The sequence below is a fragment of the Drosophila innubila genome, assembly GCF_004354385.1.
Source record: "Drosophila innubila isolate TH190305 chromosome 3L unlocalized genomic scaffold, UK_Dinn_1.0 0_D_3L, whole genome shotgun sequence".
NCBI classification, from domain to species: Eukaryota; Metazoa; Arthropoda; class Insecta; order Diptera; family Drosophilidae; genus Drosophila; species Drosophila innubila.
In genome coordinates, this window is record NW_022995376.1 from 25,089,145 (window position 1) to 25,103,393 (window position 14,249).

At 36.8% G+C, this 14,249-nt stretch overlaps 2 protein-coding genes across 2 annotated transcripts; one reads left to right on the forward strand and one right to left on the reverse strand.

Moving 5' to 3' along the window:
* Positions 1–426: 426 nt before the first annotated feature.
* On the forward strand, positions 427–1,344 carry LOC117787565 (protein canopy homolog 4). Its single transcript, XM_034626116.1, has one exon. It carries the CDS (start codon positions 480–482, stop codon positions 1,143–1,145), a length of 666 nt encoding a protein of 221 aa, XP_034482007.1. The 5' UTR covers positions 427–479; the 3' UTR covers positions 1,146–1,344.
* Positions 1,345–2,532: 1,188 nt separating this feature from the next.
* Positions 2,533–4,573, reverse strand: LOC117787564 (UPF0489 protein C5orf22 homolog). The gene is made up of 2 exons (XM_034626115.1): positions 3,837–4,573; positions 2,533–3,768 (listed from the first exon to the last, which is right to left on the reverse strand). Exons 1-2 carry the CDS (start codon positions 4,330–4,332, stop codon positions 2,867–2,869), a joined length of 1,398 nt encoding a protein of 465 aa, XP_034482006.1. The 5' UTR covers positions 4,333–4,573; the 3' UTR covers positions 2,533–2,866.
* Between the last annotated feature and the right edge of the window lie 9,676 nt (positions 4,574–14,249).

The following is a 14,249-nucleotide window of genomic DNA, read 5'->3' on the forward strand; positions in this document are numbered from 1 at the left end:
AAACATAAGCATATTTTGTGTGAACGTCAAAGATGAAAGAAGAGGCACAAATGAAAAGCAGCCAGTTATAAATAATCACACATTAGCTTTTAAATATTTTACAAATGCTGTGATACTTTATTATAATTTTGTTGATGTCAGAAATATTCGTAATTGTTTGAGTGTGCATGGTCTGCATGAAGAAATTCAAATTGCGCGCGCATCTTGTCAATGAATACTGATGCAGGAATTTATCGATAAGAGATGGTATGCTGATATTGTTTAAAAGCAATAAAAAAAAAATGTAGCAATAATATTATAAATACCGAGTAAGAAAATAGTAGATTAAATAAACTGTTTCTTTAAATTTTATCATACAATTATTATACACGACTGAAACAAAAATAGATTTTGTGTGAATGTCAAAAAAAAGAAGATGCACAGAAATAAGTAGCTGCAAGTTATCAATATTCACACGTCAGTTTTTGAATCTCTTGGAAATGCTGCGACATTTGTTTATATTTTTATTGCTGGCCTTCGTCCAGCTTGGGGAATTGAAAGGAGAGCAGACCGCCGAGGAGGAGCAGGGAGTGCGTTATGCGAATCGCTGCGAGGCCTGCAAGATTCTTGCCGCCGAATTGGAGGCGCGTCTGGGAGAAACCGGCAAATCGCACGATGTGATTGAGATTGGGTACTCCGTGGACGACGTGCGTCCAAAGAAGCGCACCGAGTACAGACGGAGTGAACTGCGTCTCCTGGAGTCACTGGAAAACGTTTGCGAGCGTGTGCTGGAATATAATCTGCACAAGGAGCGCACGGACAGCACCAGATTCGCCAAGGGAATGTCACAGACATTCCAGACGCTGCACGGACTAGTGGACAAGGGCGTCAAGGTGGATCTGGGCATTCCCTACGAGCTGTGGGACAAGCCCCCCGTGGAGGTCACCCAAATGAAGAACCAATGCGAAAACATGCTCGAGGAATACGAGGATGCCATCAGCGATTGGTACTTTAAGCTGCAGCAAGAGAAATCCCTGCAACAGCATCTGTGCGAGGAGCACGTGCTGAAACTGCAGCAGGAGCGGGAATGCCTCAAGGAGCAGCTGATACAGGAAACAACAAAGAAGCCAAAGAAAAAGACCAAGGGAGACAAGGAGGAGCTCTAATCACCTGGAGAAGAGAAACTAATTGTATCTCAAGAGATTCGACCTTGGCGTCTAGTTAAGAACTAGTTTTAGGATCAAAGTGCATTTAGGTTAGGCAAAAACTTACCGTCTGTTCTCCAAAACACTTCCAAAGTGACTGAATCATGTCCTGAATAATGTTACTGCAAAACGGCTAAAAAATATCGATTACACTACGCAACAAAATTGCCCTTTTTTTTGTAACCTTTATCAATTTCACGGTTTCTAATACATATGGGAAACAATTGCGAGCAACCTCAAAAAAGTATTACTAACTTTTTCTTAAGTTTTGTTCGATTTTTGAGATTTTTTTCAGATTACAAATCATTTTGTTGAACTTTATACTTTCTGATAGCTTATGAAATATATTGTGACCATTTATAAACAAGTTTAATTTTAGGTCAATAGTTTTAGAAATATATATTTTTCAAGTTAAAAATTGTTTTTTTTCCGCGGTATTTTTACGATATTTTTAATTAACCCTCTAACGCCCTTGTCTTCAGACGGGGGGAACAGAAAGCTTCAATCAAACACCAAAAACTAATATTTAGATGCAATTGGGATACCAAAATCTATGAAATTTATGCCCGCATGTGGTTACATGTGGGGCATAGCTTAAAACCTATTCGATTTGTAAAAATTTATAGAAATATTGCAAAGCTATCAGCCATTCAGCCATATTTACATAAGTTATAAATAACTGAATTTATACAAAGAAAATATTCGGCCTGGTAGAAAATGTAGTTATTTATTAAATGATGTAACAATACACGGGAGAGAAATAATTCATGTTCATTAAATCGCTCAAAATCAATATCAATTTTTAGTCCCCTCATTTTGAGTTCAAAAATGTTTTCTTTTTAGCGTGTTATTATTAGCAAATCTTTAAAAAATTTAGTACGATGCTGACAAGATTGGTATTAGAACTCTTAAAAGGACCAAAACATTCAAAATTGATTTTAGAACTTATGTTTCCTAGTAAAAACCGTCAACCGAATTGATCAATAAATTGGGCTACCATTTTTGTGAGAAAAAAATCTGGACATTCCAGAAAAATTTGTACGTCAATATTTGCAAGGGATGAAAATTCAATTCTCTCCTCTAAAGAACAGCTACCAGATCTTAAAATATAATAAATTAAAGTTTTAGCATAGTACCACTTGTAGTGTTATTTGTTTCCTATCTGTTAATAGGTAACAAAAAAGTTCAAGTTTGTTACTTGGTGTTATCAACCCAAATCGGGTCTGTCCTCCATTGTGGGTCATTGGGTTGCGGATGACCGTGGGAATTATCAAAAAAACAACGTCAAGCATTTCGTAACAATTCGTTTATGCGAGGATCCTTAATCGTGATTAATCGAGTGATTGAATTTGATTTAATTGTCATTTATTTTATTGCGATAAATTTATAATCACGCTTAGGGGACTTTGTATAAATGTTGAATATGTATTGTATGTGTGTATGTATAATAAATACGTCTTGTATGTTTATAATAATAAAAATAAGTAGTTTTGTTAAATTAGTATGGAGTTATATTTTATATATTTGCTGCAATTGTGGAATTGGAATCACTTTAAGGTCGCTCAAACTAAACGTAATTCGGTTACAGTCCAGACTTTTCATATTCCGCATTATTTTAGGGGAATTCCCCGAGAGTCGAGCGAGCTTTTCTATATATGTAGTTATTGTAATTGTAATTGTGCTTAGAGCTTCATCACATCCCAAGGGTCATCCATGTAGTGAAGAATGGCCTTCTCGTGGAGCTTGTCACCAAATACATCGCGTAAAAGTCGCAGCACCTGCTCCTCAATGAATGCCACCTGATCCTGTGGACAGTAGTCGTCCTGGGCCGAGTGCGCCATGGTTATGGCCACAGGTGGCACTGGCAGCCGCTGCAGGAAGCGCTTGAAATGCGCAAAGTATTCCTCCAGCTCCTTGCTGGTGCTGATGTGATGCGGCAATCCATTGTTGTCCGTGGTGCTGCCCGAGTCGAAGATCAGCAGCCAGTCGATCTCATCGTCTGGATACTTTTCCTGCAGCTGCTCGGCCAGCTGGACGATTTTGGCATAGATATCGGGTGTGATGACCGTCTCGTCTGGTTTCTCCAGGCCATCGAAGCTGCGCTGCTCCTCCAGGTGCCAGAAGATGCGCTTCAGTGCATCCAGCTGCTTCTGACGCGTCGCTGCCGTGGCACAGTAGTCCGCAATGGTTGCCGTGCCCGCCTTTTTGGCCGGCTCCACGCTCTCGAAGTGAAAGATCTCGGTGAGCTGGGCATAGCAGTTGGCATCCTTATAGATCTCCAGAAACGGATTCGATGTGCTGAAGAAATCTAAGTCAATGTCCAGTATAAAACCCGCTGCATCCTGCTCCGATAAAAATTGTGTGGGATCCAGGGAATCACTGTCGGCATCATGCACCTGAAGCTGCACGGAGCGGGACTCTTGCAGCTCCTCGCTGGTGCAATAGTTGCCCTCGGCCATGAAATAGTCCAGCGGACAGTCGACACCAATGCGATCCTGTTTGTGGCCAATGTGGAACTCGTGCTTGCCAGTGGGAATCTGCTGGCACCAGGAGTTCTTCAGCCAGACGACGCGATTAAAGTGACCTGGTACAGAGAGGGAGGTTGGGAAAGATTAGGTATACTCTGGTGTGTCTAGAGTGGCGGCGACTCACCTGCGTAGAGAGTAGGCATTATCCAGTTCTCGATGCTCAGCTCGTTCAGCATGGTGTCCTTGTTGTAGCTGTCGCTGGCGGGAATATCCCGGGCGACAACCAAATCCGGATGGGAGTCAAAGTGCACCAGGACATTGCGCTCCAGGGGCAGGTGACGTGTGGCCAGGCAGCGATAGATGAACTCCAGCACATCGTTGTGGTAGTCCACAATGAACACCGGAATCCGACTGAATTTCCTCAGACTGCTCTGTGTGCTCTGCACGCGTTCCACTCCAATCAATTGTGGCGCCTCATCATCCGTCTCTGTCTCTCTCGCCGTCTCCGTCTTTTCGTCCTCTTTCTTGAGTCGTTTGCTGGGCGGTGGAGTCGCCTCTCCCTCCTCCACGCCACCCACAACGCTTTCACTTTGCAACGGCAACTGCAATTCCGTTGTTGTTGTTGTTGTTGTCTCTAGACTTGCCGCCGTACTTTCTTTTTCCGTCGTATCCGATTCCATCGTTGCAATTTGATTTGAATTTAGATGCCTTTTCCCTTTTTGCAATTTGTTATTCACTTGCAGCCAAAAATGACGCAGACTATTTCACAAAATACCAAAACCAAGGCAGACGACCTCGACGCTTGACGCCGTTTGTTTTAATGCAAACAATACACAAACACAGCCAAAAACGATTTTTGGGGGGAAAAGTGGGATTTATCGAGGAGGGGTATGGGATGTGGAGCGAAGACGAGACAAAAAGCTAATGAACCCATTAGTGATGGAATACATCGATTTTCGAATTTCGATAGAGCTTCGTTTGTCTGGCAACGCTCTAATCGCTAGGGCTACGTTAACGCGTGTGAAGTAAAAATAAAATTAAAATTAACGCACACGGCGCGCAATTTAAATTTGTTTTGGCAATAATTTGGCAAAAAAATTAGTAATTTTATTCCAATTTTAATTTGAAATAATATAAAAGAAATGTGCATTTATTATGAATGCTGCTAATTTAATCAAATCCGCAAATTTTACAAAACCCTAACAATAATTCTGCAAGCATTAAGAGAATTCTTGCTTTAAAATTATAAAAATTGCAGATTTTGATACATTTTGAAAATTTATCACAATTTTAAAATGGCCTTAAAGCCTTGAATTGAACCTGTCAGCTCGTTTTTTTATTGCGACATGACTATTAAAACAAGTTGGCAGCCCACTTAACAGTGCTGCACATTTAAAATTAGCTCTGCGACGGCATCTCTATTCAAAAAGTTGCCAAAACTAATTTAAATTTGAGTTAAATTGAAAATTGCAAAATCTAATAACTTTTCAATAAATTAATATTTTGAAATACGAAGTTGCATAAAATAATGATATACATTTTAATGAAGGTTTGAACGTTTTTTGGGCAGTGGCAGCCCCCGAAGTATAAGAACGCCGCAAGAAATTCGTTGAAGGAGAAAAATTTTAAAGAATTTTATTCAATATTATTCTTTATAAAGATGGCTTCCTCCGAATTAAAAGCTATCCCTTACATTTTGCCAGGGAACCAATATTAAAATAAATTAAAACATTTTAGCTTTAAGCCAAGACATTTCACATTTGAAAAATTAAGTTATGGCAATGAAAAAGAAAAAGGAAGAGAAAGGATTGAGAAACGAAGCAAATCCGGCGTTGAAAGAGTTGTGCCTATAAGCATTATCATTACTTTTCAATTAGCATTGAAAAAGAAGTGGTAATGAAATTTGATTTTTTTTTTGGTTTTACTACCATTGATCAAAGTAGTGTTAGTGAAAATTTTTTTAATTAGCATTAAAAATAAAAATTAATTAATTTTTTTTCGGTGGCATTAAGTAATTAAAGTGAAAAACTATTTTAAATACCATTGATAATTATTCTATTGGAAAATTAAAATAAATTAGGAAAAAAAGAATTATGCACATGTGTGAAATGAAATTTTCATAAGCACTACTTTTTTCAATACTAGTGAAATTATGAATGCATAATTTATTATGAAGTGCTAAAGAAATATATATATTATAGATAGATAGAAATATCAAATAGTTTTATACAATCATTTATTGATGTTCAACTGAAAATTTAATAATAAATAGTACAATATTATGTAATTACTCTAGTTCATTCATTTCACAAATAAAGTGACTTTTTAATCGACGATTTTGATCATTCATTGTATACTTGGAATATATTTTCGTATCTCAAAGCAACGTTCGTTATTCTCTCAGCTATCGGGCTGCCCGGGAAACCAATATAAAAAGCCTGCTCTCAGACCAGTTTTTTGCAATTTGTAGACACCCTTAGTGCCAAGATCATTGATGTCCAGCCAGTAGTGTTTTTCAAACATATTTTCGCGAACTGCCTTTAGCTGTTCCATACTTTGCAGACCATACTTATCAGCTGCGTCAAACCAATTAAACTCATTCGTGTGATCAATTTAGTAGAATTTTGATCCAATTTTTTCAAAGTTCGCCCATTTTATGGTTTTCCTTATCGCCATTGCCTTGCTTAGATCCACCAAATTTTGTTCGAGCTTTGCTCACCTTTTTTCCAAAGTACCAGACATTTCTTTCACCCTTTGATCAAGTTTTTCCAGATTTTCTTCCACCTTACCAAACTGCTCTTTCAACAGGCCCAACAGTATCCATGTCTGGTGAATACCTTTTAATTATTTGTTCATATGCCGGTTTATTTTGAAACCTTCCATTGAAGGAGTTTCCAATTGCCTAAACATAAAATTACACTTTTAATTACGTCACTAAACTTTTACCACGTAAAGAGGTTGTTTTTGATAGTATCAGAAATTTTTGAATTTCATATGCTTTTGACGTTGATACTTTGACAGAAGATTTTAAATATGCTTAATCCAAATTGAAAAATCAATTCACAATTACATCAAAGACGGATAAAATGTTCTCAGGTATTTAGAAACCTTATGGCACGCCGAAGCTTAAGGCATTAAATTATATACTGATTATTCCAATGACAGCTATATGACATAGTCAGCCGATTTGCATAAAGTTTGGTCGGAATACATAAGACTTACCTTAATGAATATTCTGTCAGATTGAGATATCTCAAAATATCTAAAATACTAAAACGTGATTTTTTATCGATCGGTCCTATGGAAGCTATATAATATAGGGAACCGATTTGAACAAAATTTGGTCAGTATATTTAAGAACAACTTAACTGCATTATCGTTAAGAGTGGTTAAAATATCTCAAAAAACAAAAAAGGTTTTCATTCTAAAACGTGATTTTTTACCGATCGATCCTATGGAAGCTATATAATATAGTGAACCGATTTGAAGAAAATTTGGTCAGGATGTTTAAGAACAACTCAAATGAATTATCTGTCAGAATGGTTAAGATATCTCAAAAAACAAAATAGTTTTTCGGACTAAAACGTGGTTTTCGACCGATCGATCATATTGTACATACATACGTACTATATGTCGAAATAAATCTAACTTCGGTTTAAAGTTTTTTTTTATTAGAAAGCAAAATTAGCAAAATGATATACATACAGAAAACAACAAATAATTTATGGAAAAGTGTTCCGGTACTGAATATGAAACGGGTAATTTCAGTTAACGGTTCCGGTACCGGATTCGGTAGTATTTCGTGCTTTTTCATACTAAAACTGTTTTTAGACTGAGAGTCTCTATGGCAGCTATATATGGTACGATTTTAAATACTAGCCCAGATGTATATTGTGTTAGATGGGTTGAGATATCTCAAAAATTCAAGAAGTTTTTCATACTAAAACTTCATTTTCGACCTGTCGTACCTATGACAGCTATATGATATAGAGGTCCAAAAATAAAAACAAACTTGATCTGTGAACGGTAACCAGGAATCTACATACCAAGTTTGTTATAGTCGCTGAGATCGACTCGTTCAAGCAGATGGACGGACGGACAGGGCTACATCGACTCGGCTGTTGTTTCTGATCAAGAATAAATGTATATATACTTTATAGGGTCTGCCACGCCTCCTTCTGTCTGTTACATACATTCTGCAAAACACATTATACACTTATTTGCACATTTTTAATGTGCATAGGGCATAAAAACAGATCACAAAAGACAATGGAAATCATTGTCTCCTTATTAAACTCGTTCCAAGAACCTTACGTTTTTACTTATAATAGAATAAGAAAAATATCAAAACCCAGATAAGGTAAATGAAAAATGTAAATTCTTAAAATTGTCACAACAATTACTAAACATACTGAAAATAATCTACTGCTCTTATTTGCAGATATTTGGCGCTAACTTTAAATCAATATTGGTTGTGTATAACAAGAGAAATCCCACATTTGTATACGATTGAACGTATTTGTGGTACAATTTTATTAGAATTGAGCAGCTGCCACTCAACAGCGAGAACAACAACAACAAAAAGCTTACAACGCCCCAACGCGCAAAGCTCTCTGAGAGCCCACGCTCGCCATCTGCAGCTTTTCATTCATAAGTTTTAGCTGGTTTACTACACACGTTCAGACAAATACACACATTCATACATACACACATACTGCGGTAGATATGAACATGGTGCCGCTGTGGCAGTTAAAAAGGGAAATGGAAATCGCCCACGTTGGCATTTTTGCTGGCTGATTGGAATGCGTAAAATGTTGCTGTCGCCGTCGCCTTCGTTACTCACTCTCACTACGAGAGAAAGAGAGAGAGAGAGAGAGCTTGGCGCGGGTGGAAATGAATGGCAATGGCGTGCTGGAACGAAACATCGTCGTCGACGTCGACATCGCTGCTGGCGTCGCTGCTTGCGTGCCTGGCTTGCGTGGGCGTGCAATTCCGTAGCGCGTTATCAAAAATAAAATGTGTACACATTTACTATATACTTTTGGGCATGTACATATGTATGTATGTACAGTTTTGGCCAGGCCAACTGTCGGGGCTCTTGTTGCGTGGGCCGTGTTGCCTCGCGCTCTGTGGCAAATTACAATATCCAAGTGGCAGTTTGGGCCGATGATGACGGCGCACTTTTATGTGACGCCCACACGTCCACACGCTCCACATTTGATTTACAAATTACTTGGGTCAACATAATTAACGGCCCTGCCATTTGAATGCGAATGCGAACGCAAAGCGAGTCCGATGAACAACGGAAGTGACAGCAAAAAGCAACAACAACAACTTTAATTCACAATTGAAAATCAACTTGGAAAGTTCACATTTTGGTTTATTGATTCAATTGGCTGCAATTGGATGATTATACCCCTTACTAGTAGATTGATAGAGTATATAGTATTCGTTGCAACCTGCTTTCGCCCCTTCAAGACTGTCATAACTCAACAAACTGCATTTTAAAGAAAAGACAAATTTTCGACGACTGTTTCTGTGTGATACAAGAAAACTAAGCTTGATGTCATTCACCAATATAAATAAACTCGATACTTTTTATTTTGTCGATATTATATTTTGATATAAAATCCGTATTAAAGTTTGATTATACATCACTACTATTTAAATTCAAAAAAATGTTTTTTTATATATTTTTTAATATTGTTTTTTATATTATTTTAATACAAATTTCATGAGAAAAATTCAAAAAACACAATCACAATTTTTTCTTTCATTTGAAGAATCTGGGCTCACGGCACATACTTAAAAAAGTCTAGTATTAGGTATTTTGAGATTAAAAATAATTTGTACTTGAATCAAGAATTTCCAGGACAGACGTAATTTTTACACCAGTTGTACTTGATTTGAATACAAAATACTTGACTTTCTCTATGAATATATGTATTTCAATTGAGTAACGGGTATTATAAAGTCGGGAACTCGCCTGAAGCGTTCTTACTTATTTTAAAGTTGCTTCATGTATTTGTATCAATTACAGGCACCCGGCGGGTTAAAAGGAGCCCAAAGCTTTCCACACATCAGCCTCATAGTCATCATCATCATCATCATCATGTTCATAATTATCATCATGATCTGCTCAATTCTCGCAATTAATTTGCTTCCAGCTTGACCCCAAAGGTCAAATACAGCCGTATTAACCTTCGTTAGCCTCTCACGGTCCAATTGAGAGAAGAAGGCAGCAAATTTTCTGCTTGACGCTCAGTTTAAAAGAACACATGCTCATAAAATGAAAAGCAACCGAGCAACACCCAAAAACAGAAAACGATATAAAAACGGAGGAGGCATGCAAAAAAGTAAATTCAGAAAAAAGCACTGCGAGGTTCGATTAAGGATAAATGAAATGTATTAAAGGCTTTAAAAGTAACATATTGATAAATTGTTTACATATTATATGGTATTCAGCTGGTTACATTAAGAATCCTTTCAAAATTATTTCAAGAATTTCAATCTAATAAGTCTTGGAATATTTAACAACCAAAAATACTTGGGAATAACTGAATCCACCTGTTCAGATGAGTGTCTTTCAGTTTGAACATTTGCAGAAGTAAATAAACAGCCCGGCAATGACGTCAAAAGGATTTTTGGCGTAGGTGTCTTAGGAACAGCACGTGGAGAAGCTGTTGGTTACTGGTTGGAATGATTGGATGACTCGTAAGCTGAGTCACATGCCACGCCAACATGCAACCAGCAGAAGAACAGGGCAGAAGTACCAGAAAGAAAGTGTATCTTAGGCACGACGAGAGTGCGGTACTCTTCACAGATTTTTTTAGAATTTTAAAAAATATTTGTTACTGAGCAGGGAATCAAAGAAACTGAAATATCGGCTAATTCTGCATTGCGCGCGTTAAATTTTTTCGAAAATGTTCGTGAAACGTATTTAACAAAATATAAATTTTAAAGTTCAGTTATCCGAGAGTACAATCACATGGCATATATGATAACTAGCTTATAAAAAGAACAAGCTCAAAAGTTTGTACTCTGTGATGATTATAACTCTGTCGGCTTTTCAACTCAAAGTCCTCTTTTCCTGCTTTTAAAAAATTTCTTCTGAACTATTTAGCGTGAAATTAGTTAGTACTAGATACATGATTGATCTAATTGGTTTTCTGTTCTGGGTTTCCCCAATCCTTGCAGCGAATTTTAGATTAATTTATCAATTTTTAAGTATAAACAATTTAATCTTAAACTTCACTTTTTTATCTTTTCAGTCATTGACATTTAGTTGTTGACTTTATATTCTTATAATATAATGTTTAAACTTTAATTCATAATATTTTCTCTCTGTCGACTAACGTTACACAAATAAAACTTGATTGATCCGAATAAAAATAAAATAGTCCCATTTTTCATATAATGCACTTCATAAAAAATAACCATAATATTTCTCGCATGACTTACATTGACAGAGAGATACAGTGATAAAATGAGTCTATTTACTCAATTTAGTTAAAATACCCCGAAAAACGAAAAAATTTAATTAAAGTATGTAATTTGTACAGAATTCAAATACACACATGAGATTTGTTGAGATATTTGATATTAGATTGCATAGAAATGAAGGCTGCAAACCGGTTCTGAGCCGAACCGGACCATTACCCGAACCCTTGAAATTATTTACTTTGCAAACACGAATATAAGCCGAACCGCTTTCCAAAATAAAAGGTTCGGTTCGTAATAAAATTAATTACATAAATTTTATGGTTTTATAAAATTACGCAATTATTTAATACTTCGGATTAAAATAAGTCATATTTAAACCTTCCAATAAATTTAAATTAGCAACAAAATATGATTTCTTTTAAAAACAAAATTTTATTAGTTTAAAATGTAGAGAAAAATGTATAACAATAGAAAATTAATTTTTTGTATGAAATTGAACCAAGGTTCGAACCCACACCTTGGGTTCAGGGAGTATATAAACCAATTCGCGAACCGAACCGATGTCTTGCTCTATGGCTCGAACCGCCGAACCGAACCTTTAACACAATTTTGGAGGGATTTGCCATGCCTCCCTATAATGCGTTACATATGTCGTAACAAATTTATAATACTTTCTGCAAGAGAATACAAATACAAATGAGTTGAGACAACGCGTTGTATTAAGCATACAGATGTTATAGTCAGTCAGTCATTTGGTCAGATCGCTGTTTGTTTCATGTCAATCGCCAATTTCAGCGGTCAAAAGCTGCAAGTTGTGTGGCGTCACCAGCTCACAACATTTAAGATTTAAACAATCCACAGCAGCCCCAACAGCCGCCTTTGGTCAACACGTCAAAAGCTTTGATCGTCGATTGCAATTGCCGAGAGGCGCCCACAAACATCCGCTGCATGAATCAGTTTCAGTTTGGGAACTTGGAACTCGAACATTGTTGGACAGATGGATCTATAAAGAGAGAGAGGGAGAGACGGAGTTCAGATAGTATGTGCACAAATTACCCGTTCTCTTTCTCTGTGGGCAGTTGTGGCCTGGAATTCTGCGGATCAGACCGGAAGTATGCTAGTTTACGACATGATATACTCATGTACGTTTCTGTGTGTGTGATTGTGTGAGTGTGGGGGAGTAACATTCTCGGCACTTCGTAATCCCTTTAACGTTGCTTTAGGTCAGTAACTTTAGAGATAGTGCGACTTGGAGACAAGACAAGAGAACTATAGTAAAAATGCTTTAGATGCCTTAGCTTAACGATAGCAAGTATGAAACTTACAAATTACGATGATTGAATGAATAGAAATAAGTACTTATGTGACACATTCTATTAAAAAGAACGCATAAATTAAACTTTTATTACTCATTCTGTCTCTGATTAAACTTAACATAATATGTATTTTACACGTTACTCAAAAAATAAGTAACAGGGTATTTTGTGTTCGTTGGAATGTATGTAACAGGGGGAAGGAGGCATCTCCGACCCTATAAAGTATATATATTCTTGATTAGCACCAACAGCCGAGTCGATATAGCCATGTCCATCTCTCCGTCCATGTGAGCGCCTAGATATCACTGACTAAAAGAGATAGAGATACCAAAATTTCACCCACAGACTCCAAACGCGTTGGAGCAGGTCAAGTTTGTTTTCAATTTTTGACACGACCCCTTTCGTCCCCGCAAATCGCAAAAAACCGTCTGCTCGTCTGTACAAGCAAAAGGATCTCAGAGACTAAAAAAAAAAGATAAACCAAATTTGGCACATATATTTGGCATATATATTCCACGCAGATCAAGTTTGTTTCAAATTAAGCCACGCCTTCGCCCCCGCAAATTGCGAAAAACCACCTCACCCACAGTTTTTAAGAAAATACAGTTTTTATGGTAATCTATTATTATTATCTATTAGCTCACTTAATTGAATTCGAATATTTTTAGTTCATAAATATAATTATTCAGTTTAAACTTTAGAGGTGAAAATATAATTAAAATTTTTTTTTTACTTCTTAAAATATTCCAAAAAATATAGTTCTTTTGAAATGTGAAATATTTTTATTACGGACATTTTTTGAAAATACAACGTTATCAATTGTTATCAAAAGCTGAAAAGATCTGCGGAACACACCTATTTATGAAATTTAATTATCACCAAATATTATCTGATATAAATATTTCTAACATGAGCGTTTCATGCTTGTTTCATCCTTTAAAAGCCAACAAATATTTATTAATGTAATTCTTATAAGATGAAAGATATTTTCAGTGTTCATAGAAATTCTCTCTGTTTCTAGAATTGCTACTTGGAAATCAAACTAATATTAGATGTTGTATATGAGTTTGGTCATTGATTCGCGTTCGTTTCAGTCGGAAGAGCATTTCTTGAAAGTATTTCGACTTCTCAGAATTAAAAGGCCCGAGAATAAATTAAATTTATGAAATTGCGTAAATCCATGCGAATCACCTGCAACTCGAAGAGACATGAGGTGTCTATCTATACTATCTATGTTAGTCAATAAATGGTCCCATTCCAAGTATAAGCACTTACTAATATATAAACCATTCAGTTCTGTCATAGTCCGATTTTGGGAGTCGTCACGTTTGGAATAGCTCAATGCAATCGTGATGTGAAATAAAATCACTTTTTATAATGAATCGGGCAATTAAAGTTCAGTTTCTTTCAGGTGAGTCAGTGCCCCAATGCGTATTAGTCAGCAGCTGATTGCTACCAAAATGGTACTCCAACTTACGTACCTAGATGGTTTGTGAAATAGTCAAAAGTTAGTTGCTTATCTATTGTTGTTAGTTGGGCCGGGACTTTGGGGCGCGTCAATAGACGCACCCATCAAGCAATCCCGGCTGACCTTGTGGGCGTCAAGGCCATTTCGACGGTTGACTGTTTGTTGGCTGCACTTTGATGTTGCCAGGTCGCGTAATTTTCACCGCAGGGCTTACCTAATTTTCAATTTTCTCTCAACTTGGCCAAAGTCCCACGCATTTTCTCCATTTCCAGGCGTGTCAGCCGTGTCAGGTTTAATCCTAAGGGTCTATTCCACCCCCCTTTCCAACTAAGCGTGGGTTTCGCATAGATTTTTGTTGCTGACTGAGAAA